Genomic DNA, 23,967 nt, shown 5'->3' on the forward strand with positions numbered 1-23,967 from the left:
CAATCAGGTGTGGCGTGAGCGTGACAGACAGAGTACTGAGATCCTGTGGTGCAGAAACAGAGAGAAATGCCATGTGATCAAGGGAGCAATTAGCCATCGAGAGAAAGAGAGGTGGAACCCACTCCTCAAAAAGCAGCACTACCTCACTCTGTTGTTCCTACAGGGTCAAAGCCCTAACATCCCAGCCTAGACTCCCACCACCAACGGCTCTAAATAGCAGAGCCCATAGACTCTCAAACTATGCATCGGATAGATTCAGGAAATTATGGTAATTGAGCTTGGAAAACCAAACAGCATGCCGCAGAGTTGGGGTCGTGACGCACCTCTGAGGAACACACTCGGAGTGTGTGTGTCCCAGCTTGGTCTGTGCCCTGTGCAGAGTCAAACACGGTGAAAAGCTGGTCTCTTATGCCCAGGGCCTTATTATGTATGCTCTATGGTAAAACACCTTTGGACTACACTTACTGTAGCTGGCTCATTTAGAGGTACCATTTATACTCCGCAGACATCACACTGAATTAAGCCTCAAGCTCTAATTTGTCAATAATAAACCTGCCAATGTTGCCTTCAGAGTTGCATAGCTATTTCTGGAAATAGTTTTCAAATGGATACCTGTGTGTCTCTGGAGCACGTCTCACCATCAACCTATATTTGAATATAACTCCTCTTTATTAGAGAAAATATTAACAGTGGTTGTTTCTTGAGGGTCTTGATCACTGCCAATCCATTACCATACCAAACCATGGACCAAACTACTGACGGAATGATGCATTGCAAACTGCAAAGACTAACAGACTTGTTACACGTTACTCTCCGAAATATCTTCCCATTACATAGTTGTAGACTCAACAGTAGTCTAATCCTCAATGTCAATAGACAGTCCCACTTCATATATACAACACCCAGTCCAACTCCACCCAGTCCAACTCCTGGCCAGACAGGCTCTATGTTTCCCATCTGGCATGTCATTGTTTTATAACTCCTGTGTTGACTGAGGGAGGAGATGTGGACTCCTTATCTCCACTGACTTACAGTCAGGGACTCTCCTGTATTGAAATGTTCTTGCCAATCTTTCCAGGGCTTTGGCAGTTTTTCCTAAACTTGAGGTTGTTTACTGTATGGCAAATAGAAAGGTCTCCACAGAGTAATCCTGCTAAGCTGACTGAACATAAACCTGCATTGGAAGAACACTGAAGCGGGAGCTGACCTTTTACACTCAGGTGGTTTTCATTTTCTGGTGGACACTCAAAATGTCATCATCTCCATTAGGCAAAGCCTATTGGGAGAATCCAAGCTGCTGATCTGATCACTGTTTTGCTACCGTAAGATTATGTTTTCGAAAAAACAAATTGGTATGGTTTCTAAAATCGGCTTCAGTAGATAGTGGTGGTTGAATTGTATTAACTGTATGGGCCTGTCTGTAAAGCAGTTTATCCCACATCAGCTTTAGATCAGCAGGGAATCATCTCAGATCACAGTTTTCAGTGTCTGCTGCCAGAGCCAAATCTGATTAAAAGACGTTTCCAATGTGCGGAATTGCCACAGGTCAGGTGCAACACACTCACAGTGGATCTGTCTAATATCAGAGCTAACGGATCGCAATACCTTCCACCCTCCAAGCAATTACAGTGTTTTCAGTGTAGTGTAGTGGTGCTTCTGAGAACACGTGGCAAGACAGTGACTGTGACAAGCAGTGTCCCAGACCAACCCGTCAGTTAAAGGCTTCTCTCGTTCAGACAAAGCAGTGCTTTAACAAATACTAAGAGGCAGTGGCGCCAATATGATCCCTGCTCTTCGCTGCAGCTTGTCTTCCCCGGTAGTGTGGCCAAATGCCTGTTAATCAGATGGGCAGACACCCAGTTTTCAGGGACCTCACCCTGGTCCTGACAGCAGCTCCTCAATCACATCTTAGCTTCTCCCTGGAGCTAGCTGAGTCATAGCAGAGGCACGGCAACATGACTGCGTCACCAAATGTAACATGAGAGAAAAAAAATCAAATACCTAAGGCATGTCCTGCGACAAGGCAGGCACACCACAAAACACTGTCGACAGAAAGTGCCACGTGACTGCAGCTCACATGTGCATACAGAATATAGCTATCCCACCGCAGAAACACTACACACTACACACAACCCAGACGGTTCATTGCAGCCACATCAAAGGTGATTGAAAATGACAAATAACCTTTAGCAGCAGAAAACGGAGGGAGGAAGTTAAGAAAGCGAGGGAAAACACAAGAAGCGAGGCCAACTGCGATCACTCGGTTGGGTCTGTGAGCATGTGCGCCTGCTTGCCTGCCCGGCCCAGTGAAGCCAACAGCTACAGGACTCCAGGGGCCCACAGCTGGCCCCCACAGTGACCACAGTCTACAGGTATGTGAACACAGACCAGTCCGGCATGGGTCACAGAGACAGGAAGAGAGACGGCTGGAGAGGGAAAGAGGGGGAGGGTAGGAGAGAGAGGAAAAAAGAGACAGATGGAAATGAAGAGCAAGGAGAAAGGGAGGATATAAAGAGGGAGAGGTGGGGGAGTGAGAGGGAGATGATATGGGAGAGGAGTGGGTGAGTAAGCGTCTTGGATGAGCCAAGTGGGTAAAGGGTAGTGAGAGGAGGGATAGATACTGGAACATGGAAACATCTTTGGAATGAACAGCAGGGTGCTGATGTCAAGCAAAACATCTGGGAAACTCTAAACTGGCAACTGTGTAACCGTCCTCGTCAACAGTGGCTATGAGTAATCCTGTACTATAATTGGCGCTATAACTGGACTAACTACGACGCTTAAAAAAGACAACACTATATCAAAGTCTACACGTTAAAGTTTTTTAAACACCCCATAACACTAGTTCAGATCTTCAATATCATGGATAGTTGAATGACATGTAGATCCCTCACAGAAGTTGAGTGGATTATCTATGTCTCTCTCATACAGCGGTGTGGGTTAAATGGGTCTCTATAGATCCCTGTGATTCCTCCTGACTCTTCGGCTCTGGTTAGAATGAGTCACACAGAGGTCTTCCATTGCAGTGGTCCCAGATCTGCCGTCTTCAACATGTCTTGTGTTTTCACTACTATACAGCTGAAAGGACCCTCTTATTCAACTCACCAGTGGAAAGTACCCTAACTAGGCTCACTACAGTCTATCAGTCTATCACCTGGGCACTTATTCTGATCCTATTATTCTGCTGGAGTGTGCGTAGCTGAAGAGAGAGGGGTTTAAGGGGAAATGTAGGGAGCAGTTTTCCATAGACGCCCCAGTGTTCCATGATGTCAGCTGAGCTCAGGGCGAGAAACAACGGCTCGTGGAAGCCATTAAGTAATCAACTGTGTGTTTAAAAAGGACCCGATCTCCATGTGGACAGTGGGGCGATCAACTAATGAGGACGGCTTTATGTGATAATTAAAATTAAAATGGCCAGTCTGGATGTGACAGGGCTTTGACAGTTTTACATGCTCTACTGCAACTCTCCGGTACAGTGGGGAAAAAGCCACGTCCACAGATTTGGATCCACGGCTTAAAACCACATGACAGCAGCCCTAGATTGCCTTCTGATTGCGGTATAGCCTACCTATCTAATCCATTCATATCTACTAGGGTGAATGGGTTGTTCCTGGACTGAGGCCGGCCCAGGGAGCCTGACTGATCCCAGCTCCTCTGTTCTGATGGAGAGGAGATGGTGGGGAGCCAGAGTCAGGGCAGCTCTCCCAACCAGACACAGAGCTGGGTTATAGGGGTGTGTGGAGAGAGACAACCCCTCCCTGGAGCGCAGGCCGTGAATGGCTTCCAGGATGATGAATCCCATTGCCAGCTGCTAAAGCCTATAGATCTGGCAGGTCCTGCATGAGGCCTACAGCCAGGGACAATCCCGCTTCCTCTGTATTTCCCACACACTGCACACACTGTATGCTCAAATACTGAGCTCCCCACAGTTGTGAAACACATTAAACAAAAATCTTCCTGTGTGCCTGCGAGGAATTGGAAAATAAAAAGCGAGGAGAAGTGAGAATCTGAAAGCAACCAGCCCTCCTGTCTGTGTCTGTTCCTGGAGAACTAGCGGCCAATTCTGACCTCCATTCTCGCTCATTTTCATGTTTCCAAACAGACAAATTCCTTTCGACAGACAAGAGTTAATTTACATCACTCTCAAACTTTCCCGTTTCTGCACGCTATTACTATTACCATGCTATTACTGCTAACATTTCAGAGAGAGTAAGTCAAGAATCATAACATGCCCTTAAGGGTAGCAATTTAAAAAGGATACAAGCCATTCACGTGTGATCCGCAGGACAATAGTAGGGCCTAAACAGAGACAACCAGACAAAACTAAACAAATCAGAACAAAGGAGGGGAACTTTGTCAACTAGAATCGCTCTCTGAAAGACACCTTGCCGCAGGAATGAAAGCTTCAAAAGGGCCCATTGAGTATGTGTGGTGTGTGAATAAGAAATGGGGAACTTGAGCTGCCCTCCTGGGTAAAATATGGAGACTATTCACTCACTGAAACCTGAGAACATTTCTCAACAAATATGAGTCAAATCCTAACAAATTAGCTGGCATGGCAAGAAGTGCATGCTGCCAAGTCAATCTCTATTCATTGTTCATGCACATTGCAGCTCTATGAAACAATGCTCATTCTTCAATCCTCTAAACAATCACTTCCCCTTTGGTTTCCCTTCCCTCCGTGATGGGTGAAACTGTTCTACTTCTTTGCCAGCAGACTGGTCTCATAAATTAGACGTAGCATAGTAAATTAAATCCGAGACACTCAAATTAGTAGATATGTTACGTTTGGTATGGTTACATAAGACAGGTTACTTCAAACAAAAACTAAAGTAGGGTAGTTGGGCGGGGTGGATGGGTGAACGCAAACGTCTAGCAACCCAAAGGTTGCGTGTTCGAATCTCATCAAGGACAACTTTCGCTACTTATTACTTTTTATCTACTTTGCAAATAAATACTTACCTAACCCTTCCCCTTTTAGCTAACACTTCCCCTAACCTTAACCCTTTTAGCTAACCTTTCCCTAACGCTAACCCTTTAACCTAACTCCTAACTTTAACCCTAACCCCTAGAGCTAGCTAACATTAGCCACCTAGCTAACGTTAGCAACAACAAATTGGAATCCATAACATACCATAAGTTTCGCAAATTCGTAACTTATGGTACAAATTGCTATTCAAAACTTATCGTATGAATTGTAATCCATAACATATCATACTAAATGGAGTGTCTCAGATTTACATACAGAATAATACAAAATGCTCTGAGACCACTTGGGTGCCAGGGGAGGAAACGGAGAAGTTTTGCCCTTAAAATAGAAAATAAACATCTAATACACGCCCCTTTCAAACACTATGAATATTTCCATTAGTATGAATGCAGTATCTTGTGACAAACAGCCAGGTCTGCCCTTTGTAAGACTGAATGGCCATGCGGTGCTCAAGGGGGGTTATTACTATTTCTGAATACATAACAACCCATCTAAATCACCCTGTTCTAAAGGATAAAAATGAATACCACTCTCCACCTATCTGTAGGAGACGTCTCCACCCGAAGGACACGGAGAGCAAAGGCGTGTGCCATGTGGCACGAGAAGATAACAGCGCTAGCCAAGTAACCTGAACAGACCGTCACTCTCTCTTTCTTTCTTTGACAGTAAAGACAGCAGAGGCTCAATTCAGATCCAGAACTCAAGCGGCGCAGTCAGGCGACGGCACGAGGAAGCAATTTTCCATAAAATGGCCCATAACAAAAGCAGCATTCAGCGTGAAGAACAGAATGTGGACCCTGTCGTAAAAGTCAGAAAGCGTTTTGATATGCCCAGCTCTCATCTCAGCCTGCAGCCTGCTCTTTAACACTTCACATCCTTGTCTCTGACTGTACTCTGCCCCTCTCATCATTATCATCTGATGCCTGCCTGACAAGCAGGGAGATCAGGGTTATTATGAGGCATTTTGTAATCCCGTTACTGGAGGAATCGAAAGTAAAAAGCACAAGGCTTGTCAGGGCAAGTGTGTGAGGAATGCTTACAGAGAGGCATAATCTAACACGTTAAATGGTGTCACGACTTCCGCCGAAATCAGTCCCTCTCCTTGTTCGGGCGGTGTTCGGCGGTCGACGTCACCAACCTTCTAGCCATCACTGATCCATTTTTCATTGGTTTTGTCTTGTCTTCCATCACACCTGGTTCCAATCCCATCAATTACATGTTGTGTATTTAACCCTCTGTTTCCCCTCATGTCCTCGTCGGTGATTGTTTGTTGTATGTATTGGTGCAAGTTATGTTCTGGTGTGCGACGGATTTTGCACCCTCTTATTTTATGTTGTATATTTTGGTTTTCAAAGTTTTTGTATATTCATTAAACTGCTTCGTTTATACCAAGTTCACTCTCCTGCGCCCGACTTCCCTGCCACCAGCACGCACCCATTACAGGTGTGAGTTTTAGCTTGTAGCTCTCACTTGGCTGTAATTTCTTCTTTGAGAGTTTGCTAGGCCATATGGCCTAGTTACAGTTGTAAGAAGTGATGATACAGTTTGCAGTGCAACATGAGAACTAAACCACTCTACAGTTTCTTATGAAATTTGCAAGAAGAGCTACACTTCCCTACAGTGTTTCCTTACATACTAGCCTCCATCAGGTTCAAAATCAAGCAGAATAAGCATGGACAGAACACAATTCACTGGACAGAACACAATTCATACTATTGGTATTACCCATGCCGTTTGAACTGACGTACATCCCACCACACAAACATAAAAGAGCACCTACAGTACATATTATCCAAACTAGTGCCCTTAACCTCGGAGCTTTCACCTTTAAACCCAAAGGTAAGTCAAGGTATTAATTTCAAAATAAATATAGCGATTTTGGCGAATATAGCGAATTACATTTTCAGAGAGCAATTAGAGAGACACATCCTTTCCATTGCAACAGACAGCCTAATACTTGGCTTGACACCTCTAAAATAGCTTAACATTGAATTGCATTTAGAGCTGTTGAAATGCTCATCATTCATTCCCATGAAGAGGAGATGAGAAGTGGAAGATCATGGTGAGACCTTAACCCCATAAGTGCATCACTCACTTACATGTCATTGGAAACCAGAGAGTGAGCCGAGTTATAGTGAGAAGACCCTTCAAATGTGTCATCTATCCATGGGACCTCAGCAATATAGCAGTTACTGTTATTATTAGTGCCAGAGATAAGAGACAGCTGTCATATGGCTCAGAAGCAAGCTGAATCACACAATGTCCAATATTCATAACTATGTAGACAGGCAGTGTTATGTCTCTCATATCAAACAATCACCACTTAATTAAAACAGTTTCAATTAATCAAATCAGGTTTTTATGAGCTATATCCTAAATAGAAGCTATAGAATGGTGGTGAAAGTCTGATCAAATGGAAAACGTTTAAAATGAAGAAAAAAAAGAGATGCCTACCGGCCAAGCAGATAAATTAACCAACTGTAATATCATCTTACTTAAAGATGTATTATAAAAGGTGTTGTATCATTTCAGCCAGTAGTTTTGTAAGTAGCTCTCAAGTCAAAAATTGGTCCCTGAAAATGGTGCACAATTGTGTAGTCATCCATTTCGTATGATATGTTATGTTCTGCAAAAAATAATTATATGCCAAGAGAATAGTAGAATAATAGTGAAGACATCACAACTATGAAATAACACATATGGAATCATGTCGTAACCAAAAAAAGTGTTAAACAAAACAAAATACATTTTATATTTGAGATTCTTCAAAGTAGCCACCCTTTGCCTTGACAGCTTTGCACTCTTGGCATTCTCTCAACCAGCTTCACCTGGAATGTTTTTCCAACAGTCTTGAAGGAGTTCCCACATATGCTGAGCACTTGTTGGCTGCTTTTTCTTCACCCTGCGGTCCAACTCATCCCTAACCATCTCAATAGGGTTGAGGTCGGGTGATTGTGGAGGCCAGGTCATCTGATGCAGCACTCCATCACTCTCCTTCTTGGTCAAATAGCCCTTACACAGCCTGGAGGTGTGTTTTGGGTCATTGTCCTGTTGAAAAACAAAATATAGTCCCACTAAGCGCAAACCAGATGTATCAATGCAGAATGTTGTGGTAGACATGCTGGTTAAGTGTGCCTTCAATTCTAAATAAATCACAGACAGTGTCACCAGTAAAGCACCCCCACACCTCCTCCTCCATGGTTCACGGTGGGAACCACACATGCGAAGATTATCCGTTCACCTACTCTGCGTCTCACAAAGACATAGCGGTTGGAACCAAAAATCTCAAAAGGACAGATTTCCACCGATCTAATGTCCATTGCTCATGTTTCTTGGCACAATCAAGTCTCTTCTTATTATTGGTGTCCTTTAGTAGTGGTTTCTTTGCAGAAATTCGACCATGAATGACAGATTCACGCAGTCTCCTCTGAACAGTTGATGTTGAGATGTGTCTTACTTTTTATTTGGGCTGCAATCTGACGTGCAGTTAACTCTAATGAACTTATCCTCTGCAGCAGAGGTAACTCTGGGTCTTCCTTTCCTGTGGCGGTCGTCATGAGAGCCAGTTTCATCATAACGCTTGATGATTTAAGCGACTGCACTTGAAGAAACTTTCAAAGTTCTTGACATTTTCCGGATTGACTGACCTTCATGTCTTAAAGTAATGATGGACTTCATTTCTCTTTGCTTATTTGAGCTGGTTCTTGCCATAATATGGACTTGGTCTTTTACCAAATAGGGCTATCTTCTATATACCATCCCTACCTTATCACACCACAACTGATTGGCTCAAACACAGTCCAAGTGACTACATCATGAAGCTGGTTGAGAGAATTCCAAGAGTGTACAAAGCTGTCAAAGGCAAAGGGTGTCTACTTTAAAGAATCTAAATATATTTCGATTTGTTTAACACTTTTTTGGTTACTACATGATTCCATATGTGTTATGTCATAGTTTATGTTTTCACTTTTATTCTACAATGTAGAAAATAGTCAAAATAAAGAAAAACCCTTGAATGAGTAGGTGTGTCCAAACTTTTGACTGGTACTGTATATGTTCTTTGTGCAATTCACATGACATGTTACGAACTTGTAAGTGCTTAAGATCCCGCTCAATTTCTAATTATTCTCTTCATAAAATAACTCACTGAGGTGAGGAAGCGCAACTTCCTCTCCCTTACACACACGCTGTGTCATATCCATTTGGCTTGGAGGGACTGAACCACTGGGCCTATGGGCAGTTGGCCTGGCTGCAGACCCAGCTCTGCCCAATGCCCTAGATATCCGAGAGGGTTTTCTCTGGCCGTGGTCAGCCAGCCTCAACCCCAGGCAGCCAGCTAGTTCAGCACATCTAAATGCGGGCCTGTGTGACCGCAACAGGTGTTGGACATTGCAGCTCCATGCTCCTCATTAAAAAGTGCTTTAGCACTCCCGTGTCTGTGGTGGCTGGCCAGCACGAGGCCAGAACGGCGGTCTGTTATCTGGTTAGCGGTCAGCCAGAGGCATCAGCGGGAAGTCAAATTCTCATCAACTTCTCACTCCATCTGTATCATGTTTTACTGCGGCCTGAAAGACAAAGCTCTGAAGCCGGGCCAGTCCCACACCTGTCCTTGGCTCACTGTTAATTCACCAGTAATGAGTTTGGATGGTGCTGGATGGTGTCAGATTCCAGACCTCACATACAAACTGAGTGGTTCTGGGGCCTAGCAGAGAAGCTAGTCTTCCCTGACTGAGTCCAAGTACTGTAGATAGATGCGTGAGTCAGAGCATTTAATTGAGCGCTCAAGCAGTGCGTTTATGATTATGGCACTATGTGTTGCTGAAGTTCAACTTCCTCCCACTCATCTCAATCCAATTATGCTGACAGAAGCAGCACCTACATGGAGGATTATGTCTGAGTTCAGTCAAAGGACACTCATGACAGCACCTTCACAGCTGTGTGTGTGTGAAAGAGAACAGTGAGGTAAACCGCTGCCCTAATGAAGATATGCAGAAACTGATTGTCCAACAAAAATTCCTGATCACACTTGTAGTCGATGTTATGGCTACATTAGCTAGCATAGCTCATGCACAGAAACACTTCATCAGGTGTAACGGTCGTGGCGCACCGAACTGCGCACGTGAAGGCCGTCAAACCAAACGCACTCCTTCAATATAAAATTGTCTTTGACAAAAATAAAAACCCGTCAGTTTGTCACTTTCACGAGGATGTAGTAACGACAGGTTCAGCTACTTATTAAGAGATCGTCTCGAATCTAGGTTTTGCATTTAGAATTCGAGAAAATAAAGGATACATTTGTCACTTCTCCCATTGACTTACCAAACCCAAGTCTGGTCTGTCTAGTCTGCTTGGCAACGTGTTCCTGGAATTATCGCATTGTTGCGCCTCAGTGTTTGAAAACTCACTGCTAATTCACTGTTTCCCGAATACTTACACTGGTCAGAATGTGTCTCACTTGGTGTGATAAAATACTTGATCAATTGCTCATAGGGAACAAAACTTAGTGACAAACAATACTGATGATGCATCTCAGGCATTGTTTGAATACATTTTGGTAATTGATTAAGGCAATAGCACAGATCAACATACACTTGCTTGGGGCCAATTTGCACTTTGGTCTTCCAACGCTATTGATCACATCCTACAAGTGTTAATGACCCACAGATAAAAAATATATGATCACGGTCATTCAAATTTCAGACATTTTTCATCATTCATTTGGTTTTATAGTCGTGAGAAGTGTTTTGGGTTCATCTGCAAGAAGACCACGGGAAAGTGGATCTTCGCAGTTATAATGAACTGCCCCCTTCATGATTCAGTAACTACTGGGGCAGTTCATCAGTATGGGACGGAAACTTTCAGTACTTTCTCCATGGCATTTGAGGGTAGATTTAACCTAAATACATATGTTGCTAGAACTTCTCTTTCCTCCTCCCGACTTAGGCATTTCTGGCTGAGCAGCATTTCTTCCAGTCTATATTTAATTTTCACAAAGCACAGCAACCAAAGTCATGTGACTTTCCAGAATGCTGCTGTGACTAGGTTTCAAGTCAGTTTACAAACATACCATAAGCATCTCAGCTATTAATTAAAGGCAACACAAAAGCCATGGCCTTATTTTCTTCTCTAGACACACTTGGATCCCAGTCAAACTTTGACACTGAGAGAAATACTGCCAAGCAGTTGAGAGCTCTAACCAGGATTTGTGTGGTGATGTGTGATTATCAGTTTACCTGTCAGTTTGTGATGTTTTGGAAACCCTGACATGCACTATATATACACACACAAGTATGTGGATACCTCTTCAAATTAGTGGATTCGGCTACCACTTTGCGGTTGCGCCGTTGTTGCTCCTAAACCTTTCCACTTAACAATAACAGCACTTACAGTTGACCGGGGCAGCTCTAGCAGGGCAGATATATTACGAACTGACTTGTTGGAAGGGTGGCATCCTATGACGGTGCCACGTTGAAAGTCACTGAGCTCTTCAGTAAGGCCATTCTACTGCCAATGTTTGTCTATGGAGATTGCATAGCTGTGTGGTCAATTTTAAACACCTGTCAGCAACGGGTGTGGCTGAAATACTGTAGCCGAATCCACTAATTTGAAAGCGTGTCCACATACTTTTGTATATATAGTGTACATACGTGCACCAGGAGGACAGTAAGTCAATAGACTTCCCCACAGTTCTGGCACAGCCTGATGACCACTTCTGCTGCAAAGGCCCGGTTACAGCCTCTTAAGTGCACCACCATCTGAACCAGACTATTACTCACCCAGAGACCAGACAACTTCTCATCATCCAGCACCCTTTAACCTAACAAGACTGAAGTCCCTGCCAAGTTCATCAGTGTTCTACGTCAACTTCTCTTTAGTAGAGCAGCTATGAGATCATTGTAGTTCCTTAGGTCATTGTGCCCACGGTGACACACAGGTTGTGTGTTAAACCTGCAGCTTAAGCAATGAGCACGCTAACAAACAGGATGTGACACACTGAATATCAACATGAACATCCAGAGGAAGGGAACACATGGAGATCCGGCCATTCACACCCATGGCCATCATCCAAACACAGAGTAAAACTCATAGAACCGTCACACCCGTTTCTGGTTGAAAATACTTCAATTTTCACTCACTACGAGTTTTTAAAAATAAGAAAACTTCAACATTGTGTGAGGTTGAATGATAAAACAGATTTTTTTTTCTCCTCTCTTTAAATAGTTGAGTATGTTAATTAAATCATACAGGGGTTTTCCTCTGTCTTTTGTTGTGAGTACTGCACCAGACGTATGAGATACCAGATCCAGTCTCAGGAATCTCTGGAGATCCCTTCTATCTGCACTGAGTTAGGTAAATCTGCTCTTAGTTTTTTGTCACCTTACTTGTGGAATAATCTCCAAAGCGCTCTCTAAAGTTGGATGAATTGGTGCCACTAGGGCAATTCAAAAGGCTGATTGAGGACCTATTTACTGAAGAATGTGTTTGTTTTCAATGACTGTGTTTTGCTTTTAGTGTATTGATGTGAATATTAATGTATATTGATTGATGTGTTTGATGGGTATACAGGGCTCATCTGAGAAAGAGACATTGGTCTTTAAAATAAAGGTTAAATAAAAATACTAAAAATGACACAGCTGATACACATTCAAAGTGTGACCCATCTGCCATTCTCATCACTGCCCCAAAGACAGACACCACACACAGCGCACGGAACACTTACCGAATTGTCTCCCCAGTAGCAAGGCAGTTAACCCACCAACAACAACTGCTCCCTGGGCACCGATGACGTGGACGTTGATTAAGGAAGCCCCTCGCACCTCTCTGATTCAGAGGGGTTGTGTTAAATGTGGAAGACACATTTCAGTTGAATGCATTCAGTTGTGCAACCGACTAGGTATCCCCTGTCCTTTCACTTCCTTATTCTTAAATAAAGGTTAAATAAAAATAATTCTCCATGATTAACGTACATGGGATGGAAAGGAAATGTACACTCAGGACTGTGTGTGTGTGTAACCGATGTGAAATGTCGAGCCCAGATAGGGGCGAGGAGAGGGACGGAAGCTAAACTATTACATGTGGAACACATTACTGCATTTGGGAGTAATAAGCACATTGAAGCATGGCATCTATGGCAGGTTGTGCATTCTCTAACTGCGTTATTTGATTTGTCTGTACTGTACTTGGCAAAAAAGTCTTAGTTCATCCTTTTATCAGCAGTGAGACTATTGCACATTACTCAACTTTCCCATGAATATTGTAATTTCTTTGCTTTATGAATCATCAAACTCAAAGTTTAGTAAATGCAAGAAGACATAGGACTTTGCATTTAGTTGTACTGGTGACATTGATTTTTAGAGAAGTTGACTTGCCAGTCTAAAAGGTGGAAGCACGAGATTCGTCTCAGGATGTTGCCATGGCACTCATCTTTACCATGGTAATACCATGGTAAACAGTCTGAACGTCTGGGTGTGGTCGAGACACACAGAGGGCCGGAGCTACAGCTAGTGGAAATGAAAACACTCAGTTTATTCACAAAATAAACTCCACTGAGTAACGGAAAACCATGACATGCTTGGATTCAACTTTCAAACTACCATACATGAACATGTAACTGACTTCATGTATACTGAACAAAAATATAAACGCAACATGTAAATAAAGTGTTGCATGTTTCATAAGCTGAAATAAAAGACTCCAGAAATGTTCCATATGCAAAAAATCTTATTTCTCTCAAATGTTGTGCCCAAATGTGTTTACATCCCTGTTAGTGAGCATTTCTCCTTTGCCAAGATAATCCATCCACCTGACAGGTGTGGCATATCAAGAAGCTGATTAAACAGCATTATCATTACACAGGTGCACCTTCTGCTGGGGACAATAAAAGGCCACTCTAAATGTGCAGTTTTGTCATAAAACACCACAGATGTCTCAAGTTGAGGGAGCGTGCAATTGGCATGCTGACTGCAGGAATGTCCACCAGCTCTGATGCCAGATAACGGAATGTTTATTCCTCTACCATAAGCCGCCTCCAACCTCATTTTAGAGAATTTGGCAGTACGTCCAACCGGCCAAACAACTGCAGACCACGTGTAACCACGCCAGCCCAGGACCTTCACATCCATCTTCTTCACCTGCGAGATGGTCTGAGACCAGCCACCCGAACAGCTGATAAAACTGTGGGTTTGCACAACTAAAGAATGTCTGCACAAACTGTCAGAAACCATCTCAGGGAAGCTGACAGACAACGTTTATGACGTCGTGTGGGTGAGCGGTTTGCTGATGTCAAAGTACCGCATGGTGGCGGTAGGGTTATGGTAAAGTACAGGCAACGAACACAATTGCATTTTAGTTGATGACAATTTGAATGCAGACATACCGTGATGAGATCCTGATACCCATTTTCATGCCATTCCTTTTTATCCTTTATTTAACTAGGCAAGTCAGTTAAGAACAAATTCATATTTTCAATGACGGCCTAGGAACAGTGGGTTAACTGCCTTGTTTAGGGGCAGAACGACAGATTTTTTTTTACTTTGTCAGCTCAGGGATTCGATCTTGCAACCTTTCGGTTACTAATCCAACGCTCTAACCACTAGGCTACCTGCCGCCCCATTCATCCCCTGCCATCACCTCATGTTTCAGCATGATAATGCACAATAAACAGCCTGATCAACTCTATGTGAAGGGGATGTGTCATGCTGCATGAGGCAAATGATGGTCACACCAGATACTGACTGGTTTTCTGATCCACTCCCCTGCTTTTTTTTTTTTAAAGGTATCTGTGATCAACAGATTCATATCTGTATTCCCAGTCATGTGAAATCCATAGATCAGGACCTAATGAATTGATTTAATTTGACTGATTTCCTTATATGAACTGTAACTCAGTAAGATCTTTGAAATTGTTGCATGTTGCATTTATATTTGTGTTAAGTGTATAACAAAGCCTTTCTATTGTAGGTGGAACATTGGGGCTGCTGGCTGGGCTCACCTGGCTCTACCTCCTTCCTGATTTTGTGGTGGGTAAAAATGGCTGCGGGGTTGACTGTGGGTCTATGTCCAGGACATAGTAAAACAAACACCCGGCTTTGGGCTACGCAATCAATGTCTCAGTGGTAAAGGTAATTTAAGGGCAGTGGTTCTGCCTGCAGGCTCCAGTCAACTGGCGTGCCTCCTACGGGTCGTTTCTAATGCGGAGCTAGATGAGCCGGGATGGAGCCCTGCCCTCACCACAAGGCCTGTGTCACATTTCAGACTAGACCGTGAAAGCTGCTTCAACCGCCTCGACTGGTGCTGACTCACTCGTACTGACACACACACAAACAAGTAGCGGTGTGTCCGTGATATATAGGCCTTAAGGCCAAGACAATAAGAAGACACAGTGGCAGAATAAATTGAAAGCAAATTGAATGTAACAAATAGTTACGTGACCTACAGCAAGTTAATGTTTCCGACATTTTCGGACTACTAAACTATTGATTTAGAACCACGGAGAGTTATCGCAAGTCGCAGAGAAAACAGGAACTGCCTCCACTATTCTAGTACCATTTCAACATCATCAAATCACCTATGCTTAGTCTAACACAGTGACATCTAAAAGATTCCAAAAACTATTTAGTCCAATCAACATAAGCTGAATATGATGTGGCTGTCCATGGCTCTGATTTGTGTGTGTTTGTGTGTGTGGTCATGCAAGCAGAAAAAAAAACATGTTGACTCACCCTACATGTAGAGAAACGCCAATGCCATCCTTCTCTCTCATGTTGACGAAACGATCTATCACTCTGTCATTCCCTACACGCTTCTAGTTTTGTTGTCCTAGGCTACCTGGCTAAAATGCTTGCTTTCATGGGCAAAGTTAGCTAGTTAACATTAGCCTTCTACATCTAGCTACATATTGAACTTCCATCCTCTCAGGCCAGGGGCGCAGTGTATAAATTAATGGTTGGATAAGAATTGCCGTTATAATCATTGGCCAGTACGGAGAATTAAGTAAAACCACAACACCAAATCCCTATCTCCATCCTTGGTAAATTCAGGAAAGGGCCACCGGAGGACAACAACACGCAACAATTCAAGTTGTTTCTGTCAGTGACGTATGCTCTCAATGCAATTTCATAGGAGGGACACCAAATCCAAACTGACTTCCCATAACACCGTTTTTTTGGTACACCAGGCCCATTTACAGTTGAGCTCACCCAGTTCAGCTCAATGCTGATTGGCTATTATTTTATACTTTTTTAATCAAGGGAGGCAAAATGCTTGCTGGCTTCCCTTGCATTCAATACTACCGGCGGGCAAACAATGTCATACTCTTTTGGACCAGACAGCATCATACAGAGACAGAGGGGCACTGTTTCGCTCACTCGGATGCTTTCTCCGGTGAGATGCATTCAGCCTCTTACGAATTTAAGAAAAATGATGAAACAGAGAGGCGAAAGATAAATACATATAAAATATTTTTTCTTTTTTTCCTTGGTAATTTTTTGGGGGGGAAGCCTGGCTTCTCTTAGCATCCATGAACACACACACACACACACACACACACACACACCTTATATTCCAAAACTTGCTGAGACCACTGTGAATCTCTAAATACTAAAACACACCAGACACATCTGTGATTTAGTTTAGCCCAGTAAGCCCACCCCGATTCATTCTTGGGATTGGACATAATTGTCTCTTATTAGGTATAAAAACAAATGGGATTAACGGAGGTAATGCAATGTACTCACACAATTTAGCGAACAGGCCAACCATACTGTTTATAGCTTTGAACATGAGGTAATGAGCAGCATGCCAAGACTTGAGGGTGAACTATTTTCCTCACCCACTTTGCCAGTCATTCCTTCTCACATTCTCTTCTTATAGAAGCAGTCTCAGCCCAGAGTAGGCCCTAGAATAGGCCTCTTGCAGGTTTATATCTCACTGACTATACCTCATCTTTATGGCAGAGAGTGGACCAAATAAAACCTAGATAAATCTATCCTTGGCACCAGACAAAAGGAGAACTAGCATAGATCGAGTCTATCTTACATTCTCAAACAGCTCTTCAACAGAATTACACTTCAACCAGTTGAATCAAAAGATAGAGATTGAAAATAATATATTCAAAATAAAAGTGATGTTCCAGTGAAAATGCCTATTTTAAATCTGCAGCGTTTACACTGGCTGTCTCCTGGCTGTGTAATGTTAACAGTGTTTGGAACATTGTTCTAGTTAATGAGTGTATTTAAGCTGTGTTGGAGCGTGAGGCCTTTGACAGGCTACAGGTGTTAAAACTATGTACCGCAGCTGGAGAATCAAACGCACGGTTTATCAGACCTCTGCAGCAAACTCACCCCCCATTTTTATTACACAAGCTTTACCTCACACACACACACAACTATCCTCACACAAAACAGGACCCATGTTCCATTCTCCTCTTTTACCCTGCTGCTACTCTCTGGTTATCTATCACTTTAACTCTACCTTCATGTACATATTACCGCAATTACCTCGACTAACCGGTGCCCCCACACATTGACTCTGTACTTGTACCCCCTGTATATAGCCTCGCTACTGTTACTTTACTGCTGCTCTTTAACTATTTTTTTTATTTTATTCTTTATTTTTTTACTTACCAATTATCTACTTAACACTTTTTTTTCTTAAAACGGCATTGTTGGTTAAGGGCTTGTAAGTAAGCATTTGTAAATGTAACCGATGTGAAATGGCTAGCTAGTTAGCGGTGGTGCGCGCTAGCAGCCTTTCAGTCGGTGACGTCACTTGCTCTGAGATCTTGAAGTAGTGGTTCCCCTTGCTCTGCAAGGGCCGCGGCCTTTGTGGAGCGATGGGTAACGACGCTTCGTGGGTAACTGTTGTTGATGTGTGCAGAGGGTCCCTGGGTCGGGGCGAGGGGACGCCATAAAGTAAAACTAAGGTCTACACTGTTTGTATTCGGCGCATGTGACAAATAGAATTTGATTGCTGCTTAATTGGACACTGGGTTGGGTTTGTATTGTCATTAAACGAGCACTGATTACCTCTACAGTACTGATTGCCTAGTATTGTTTGTCAAAGACAGTGTGGCATCATTGGAGGAAAGGGCACTCACTGATCATTTAAAATGGGGTTTTGTATGAGAAATTATTCATATTCACATTGCCAATGGAAATATATGTACAAATTAGAAATTTACATATAAAAAAGGAGGTTACACCGCAGTATTTGTAGGCAACGCCAGCACAGAACATTTCATTTTTATATCATTGTGCCGCGACTGGCATACAGAAGTGTTCCAAAATGAAAGAGTTCATATCACACAAGTGTGTGTTTGTGTGAGTAGAAAATATAATTGATGCAGTATGTCATTATTTGAACTATATTTGATTGCTTGGATCGAACAAGTCCAGGTTTTCTTCAAATTTCCAAATGAATATAATGGAAGCTTCCTGACATCCAGGACCTACAGTGGGGAGAACAAGTATTTGATACACTGCTGATTTTGCAGGTTTTCCTACTTACAAAGCATGTAGAGGTCTGTAATTTTTACCATAGGTACACTTCAACTGTGAGAGACAGAATCTAAAACAAAAATCCAGAAAATCACATTGTATGATTTTTAAGTAATTAATTTGCATTTTATTGCATGACATAAGTATTTGATACATCAGAAAAGCAGAACTTAATATTTGGTACAGAAACCTTTGTTTGCAATTACAGAGATCGTACGTTTCCTGTAGTTCTTGACCAGGTTTGCACACACTGCAGCAGGGATTTTGGCCCACTCCTCCATACAGACCTTCTCCAGATCCTTCAGGTTTCGGGGCTGTCGCTGGGCAATACGGACTTTCAGCTCCCTCCAAAGATTTTCTATTGGGTTCAGGTCTGGAGACTGGCTAGGCCACTCCAGGACCTTGAGATGCTTCTTACGGAGCCACTCCTTAGTTGCCCTGGCTGTGTGTTTTGGGTTGTTGTCATGCTGGAAGACCCAGCCACGACCCATCTTCAATGCTCTTACTGAGGGAAGGAGGTTGTTGGCCAAGATCTCGCGATACATGGCCCCATCCATCCTCCCCTCAATACGGTGCAGTCGTCCTGTCCCCTTTGCAGAAAAGCATCCCCAAAGAATGATGTTTCCACCTCCATGCTTCACGGTTGGGATGGTGTTCTTGGGGTTGTACTCATCCTTCTTCTTCCTCCAAACACGGCGAGTGGAGTTTAGACCAAAAAGCTATATTTTTGTCTCATCAGACCACATGACCTTCTCCCATTCCTCCTCTGGATCATCCAGATGGTCATTGGCAAACTTCAGACGGGCCTGGACATGCGCTGGCTTGAGCAGGGGGACCTTGCGTGCGCTGCAGGATTTTAATCCATGACGGCGTAGTGTGTTACTAATGGTTTTCTTTGAGGCTGTGGTCCCAGCTCTCTTCAGGTCATTGACCAGGTCCTGCCGTGTAGTTCTTGGCTGATCCCTCACCTTCCTCATGATCATTGATGCCCCACGAGGTAAGATCTTGCATGGAGCCCCAGACCGAGGGTGATTGACCGTCATCTTGAACTTCTTCCATTTTCTAATAATTGCGCCAACAGTTGTTGCCTTCTCACCAAGCTGCTTGCCTATTGTCCTGTAGCCCATCCCAGCCTTGTGCAGGTCTACAATCTTATCCCTGATGTCCTTACACAGCTCTCTGGTCTTGGCCATTGTGGAGAGGTTGGAGTCTGTTTGATTGAGTGTGTGGACAGGTGTCTTTTATACAGGTAACGAGTTCAAACAGGTGCAGTTAATACAGGTAATGAGTGGAGAACAGGAGGGCTTCTTAAAGAAAAACTAACAGGTCTGTGAGAGCCGGAATTCTTACTGGTTGGTAGGTGATCAAATACTTATGTCATGCAATAAAATGCAAATTAATTACTTAAAAATCATTCAATGTGATTTTCTGGATTTTTGTTTTAGATTCCGTCTCTCACAGTTGAAGTGTACCTATGATAAAAATGACAGACGTCTACATGCTTTGTAAGTAGGAAAACCTGCAAAATCGGCAGTGTATCAAATACTTGTTCTCCCCACTGTATATGCTAGGCGGTCTCAGAGGAAGGCCCAAAATATTGTCAAAGACTCCCTTCACCCTAGTCATACTGTTCTCTCTGCTACCGCACGGCAAGCGGTACCGGAACGCCAAGTCTAGGACCAAAAGGCTCCTTAACAGCTTCCACCCCAAAGCCATAAGTCTGCTGAACAATTACATTGACCCCCCCTCCCAACCCCCTTTGTTTTTATACTGCTGCTACTCGATGTTTATTATCTATGCATAGACATACAAATTACCTCAACTAACCTGTACCCCCACACATTGACTCAGTACCCTCTGTATGAAGCCTCGTTATTGTTATGTAATTTTCTTGTGTTACTTTTTGATATTATTATTATTATTTTTTCACTTTAGTTTATTTAGTAAATATTTTCTAAACTCTATTTCTTGAACTGCATTGTTGGTTCAAGGCTTGTAAGTAAGCATTTCACGGTAAGGTCTACTACACCTGTTGTATTCGGCGCATGTGACAAATAACATTTGATTTGGTTTACTGTGTTTGTCATATTCCACCTTGTTCTAAAATCTTTATTCCACTAAGATACAGGTTCATTATCTTCTCATTGTCTCACTTTCAAACGGTAGTAGTAAACACACCAGCCAACCATGTGGTCTTGATTAAACAGGTCCTATGTGGCCTTATGTGGAACACAGCACTGGTCAGGATGACCCACTGTCGGGGGCATTTTTATTGCCCTCAGTGATGTGCACCTTCCAGCCTTGGATTGACCACAAAGATGGCAGGGTTACAGTCTGCATCCAGATGAGCACCAACAGATCTTGCTGACAAAAAAAAACAGAGGACATGTATGATGAGCCCTGCAACTTCTAAACCACATGTGAAGAGCAACATGTAGTCTACATTATGCAGTCAAAAAAGGAAAAATAAATAAATCAGGCGTGTGGGTGAGACATAGATTGAAACAGTTGCAACCAATGTGGAAATGAGTGGAGATTGGTTGGCCACGTGTTACGGGTAAGGAGGCTCGCAAGACACTTTCTGTTCCTGCCACAGAGAACCCATGTGACAAGAGATGCCACATCTTCTAGCAGTCTCCTGTCAACAGTCTGAACCATATCTATACCTGCCACAGAGCTCCTAGTAAGACCAGCAGGAGAATAGCTGGATTTTAGTGCATTAAAATTGGCTGTTGGAATGGAAAGTTTCAGGGACAAGAAGGCTGAGATAGAAAGGAATCTTTACAGATGACACAACTGAGGAGGACGGCTTCCTGTTAAAACACTTACATGATACTAATAGGCCTACCTGTGGGGGACAATGTGCTCAGTTAATTTACCAAGTCATAGGCCTACTACACTTGAAGCTTCAAATACAAAACATATTTTCGTAGATTCTACCACTCACACTTGCATTTTCCTGTGGCACAGCATCCTACCATTATATAGGCACAGAATGGAGAGTGAACAATGGTGTGCACTCTTAGAATGTGCACTCGATCTAGAAGCGTTATTTATTTAAAAGCGTTATTCGGCTGTCCCCAAAGGATAACCCTTTTTGGTACCAGATAGAACCCGTTTTGCTTCCATGTAGACCCCTTTCTACAAAGTCTTACATGGAACTCAAATGGGTTCTACCTGTAACCAAAAAGTTTCTACCTGGAACCAAAATAGGTTATACTATGGGGACAGCCAAAGAAACCTTTTGGAACCCTTTTTTAAAAATATAAGCGTGTTTGTGTGTTTTAACAGGAAGAGGTCCTGTCTAAAACCTTATGTAGAAAGGACGCCAAGCCTAAGTGTGTCTGCTAAATAAACACCTCAAAGAATCAGGAGAACTTACTGGAGTCTATCTGAACTGGGGAAAACAGGAGAAGCAGAGAAAGTATAACCTATTTTCATTGTGCCACTGTGCAAAAGAGGGAGGTCAAATACTTAATCCATAATAATCCTATTCATACAGAAATGATTCCAATTTTCAAATGATGTGATCTATCAATGACATTCTGTCAGTGTAGGCTGTAAATGTTTTTATTGTAGACAACAATAAATAATAGAGCATGACATGCAAATTGAATATGTAGCAAAATAACATAATATCAACAATTTAGGCCTATTGGGCACTAAAATAGAATTCTGGTTTAATTCAATTTACAATGGAAACCCTGACATCTTACCTGCTAACAAGAACGTCGGCAACAGAATGCAGTAGAGCAGTCCACATACCACCTGAAGCTCCATGAGCGCGCGTCCTAAATGCACTTCTTAACTCCAGTCTACAGTCCCGCTGACATTCCTCGACGGAACGTTAAATTCAACCCAATTAATTTTAATAAACCCAGTCGGCAAAAATTGTTCATGGTTTTCAAATTGTCTTTTGAACCGATAAAATAATGCAGTGCGGTCATTCCACTAGGCAGACATATGACTTCCAAAAGTAATATTTTTCAAGTTTCCTGAGTAGTGTACCAATGAAATCTATTGCGGTTCTTGTTCTGTAAATCCACAAGACATCTTCACCTCGCATTTCGGGGATATAAAGTGTATTCGCACGAAATTGTAAACAAAACTAACTACCAGCTCTCCCGTATTGAAACAACTCTCCTCTCTTGCCGCCCCTTGGACTGAATATTCCATGTAAAACAATATCTTCCTGGAAAAAGTGATTCACCAGTAGGCCTACTGAAACAGTTGAACTGTTCTTTCAATCGCTGTAAATCCAATTCACTCTCACTGGGTTGGCACTTCCTCAGAAATGTTTTTCTCTCTTCATAACCTAACTAACAATTTTAAGGTGTGTTTTCGAAAGCAACATGTCCACGAGGAAGACTATCTCACAACCATACCCAATTAATGTATGGTAATTTCGAAAGAAACGAATACATTTTCAGCCTATTCAACTATTCTATATCATAGTTAACGCATGTTTGAAGATCTCACTGTCAGCACCATCGCCTGCGATTTTCCTACTTGAAAGAGCACGTTGTCGTTTTGCGTTGACACATGACACTTACAAACTTTAGCCTATAGCAGGAAATTATAAGTGAAATGTTGCTATGTGACACTCATTCAGCAACATGCTAATAAATAGCCCTACCTTAATTGCGCAGTAAACCAGTAGTCTATGAATTTTGAGATTATACACCCGAAAACTCGTACTCTAATCTTATGAAAAAGTTTCACTGCTGTAACCTGTTTGAAATTGACTCTACATCTTCTAAATAAATATTGTCTGGTAAATCATTAGCGTCCTCTAGCGGTACACCAAGCCCAACTCATCAGTGTTGCCAACAAATTTTCAGGGTAAGTTGCTAGAGGCAGGTTGATTTGTTGCTAAAAGTTGCTAAATGACGTTGTGATGTCATTGCGTGATAACGTAAAACTGCGTCATTGCGTAGAATACACAATAACCTTACTCGAATTGACTGGCCATCTCTGCAAAAAATATGATTTGACATTTGTTCAGGTACAGACTCCCACTCTTTTCTGTACAATTTTGATTGAAACTTGTTGATTGATGTTGTAAGTTCTGTTCAAGTTCTGTTCAAGAACTATATTCATTGGGTTTGGCTCGTCGAACCCGTGCTACTGCTGTTGCAGTCAGCCAACAATGATTTGCAATTTGCTGAAATTGCTGCTGGCCTGCTGTTGACGTCACTCACAATACACTTTTGCAGCCAGGCACGTGTGTTGTGACTGAGTGTGTGACAGAAAAAAAAATGTTTTGTGTCATTTAGAGGGACAATGCGTGCATTTTTGCGTTTGAGTCACTTTTCAAAAGTTGCTAAAAGTTCAAAATAAATGTTTAAAAGTAGCTAAATTTGTAGCTAGGTGCTGTTTGAAAAAGAACTTGCCAGGGTAGTCTGAAAAGTTGCTATATCTAGCAACAAAATTGCTAAATTGGCATCACTGCAACTCATCACTCACACACAATTTACAACA

The 23,967-nt window shown here is 42.6% G+C and overlaps 1 protein-coding gene and 1 long non-coding RNA gene across 3 annotated transcripts in view; one reads left to right on the top strand and one right to left on the bottom strand.

The window, feature by feature from the left end:
• The window catches only part of LOC139575931 (piezo-type mechanosensitive ion channel component 1-like), a 74,123-nt gene extending 50,633 nt beyond the window's left edge, over positions 1-23,490 (bottom strand). The window contains exon 1 of one of the 2 annotated variants that reach the window (XM_071401404.1): positions 22,203-23,490. In XM_071401404.1, the coding sequence (XP_071257505.1) occupies positions 22,203-22,266 (64 nt within the window). In that variant the 5' untranslated portion in view covers positions 22,267-23,490. The remainder of the gene's footprint in view (positions 1-22,202) is intronic. The other variant, XM_071401403.1, reaches the window with a different exon arrangement.
• Positions 2,114-6,382, top strand: LOC139575953 (uncharacterized). The gene is made up of 2 exons (XR_011675038.1): positions 2,114-2,372; positions 5,657-6,382. It is a non-coding gene; the product is annotated as an uncharacterized lncRNA (long non-coding RNA).
• Positions 23,491-23,967: the final 477 nt, after the last annotated feature.

Source organism: Salvelinus alpinus, chromosome 5, assembly GCF_045679555.1.
Source record: "Salvelinus alpinus chromosome 5, SLU_Salpinus.1, whole genome shotgun sequence".
Classification (NCBI taxonomy): domain Eukaryota; kingdom Metazoa; phylum Chordata; class Actinopteri; order Salmoniformes; family Salmonidae; genus Salvelinus; species Salvelinus alpinus.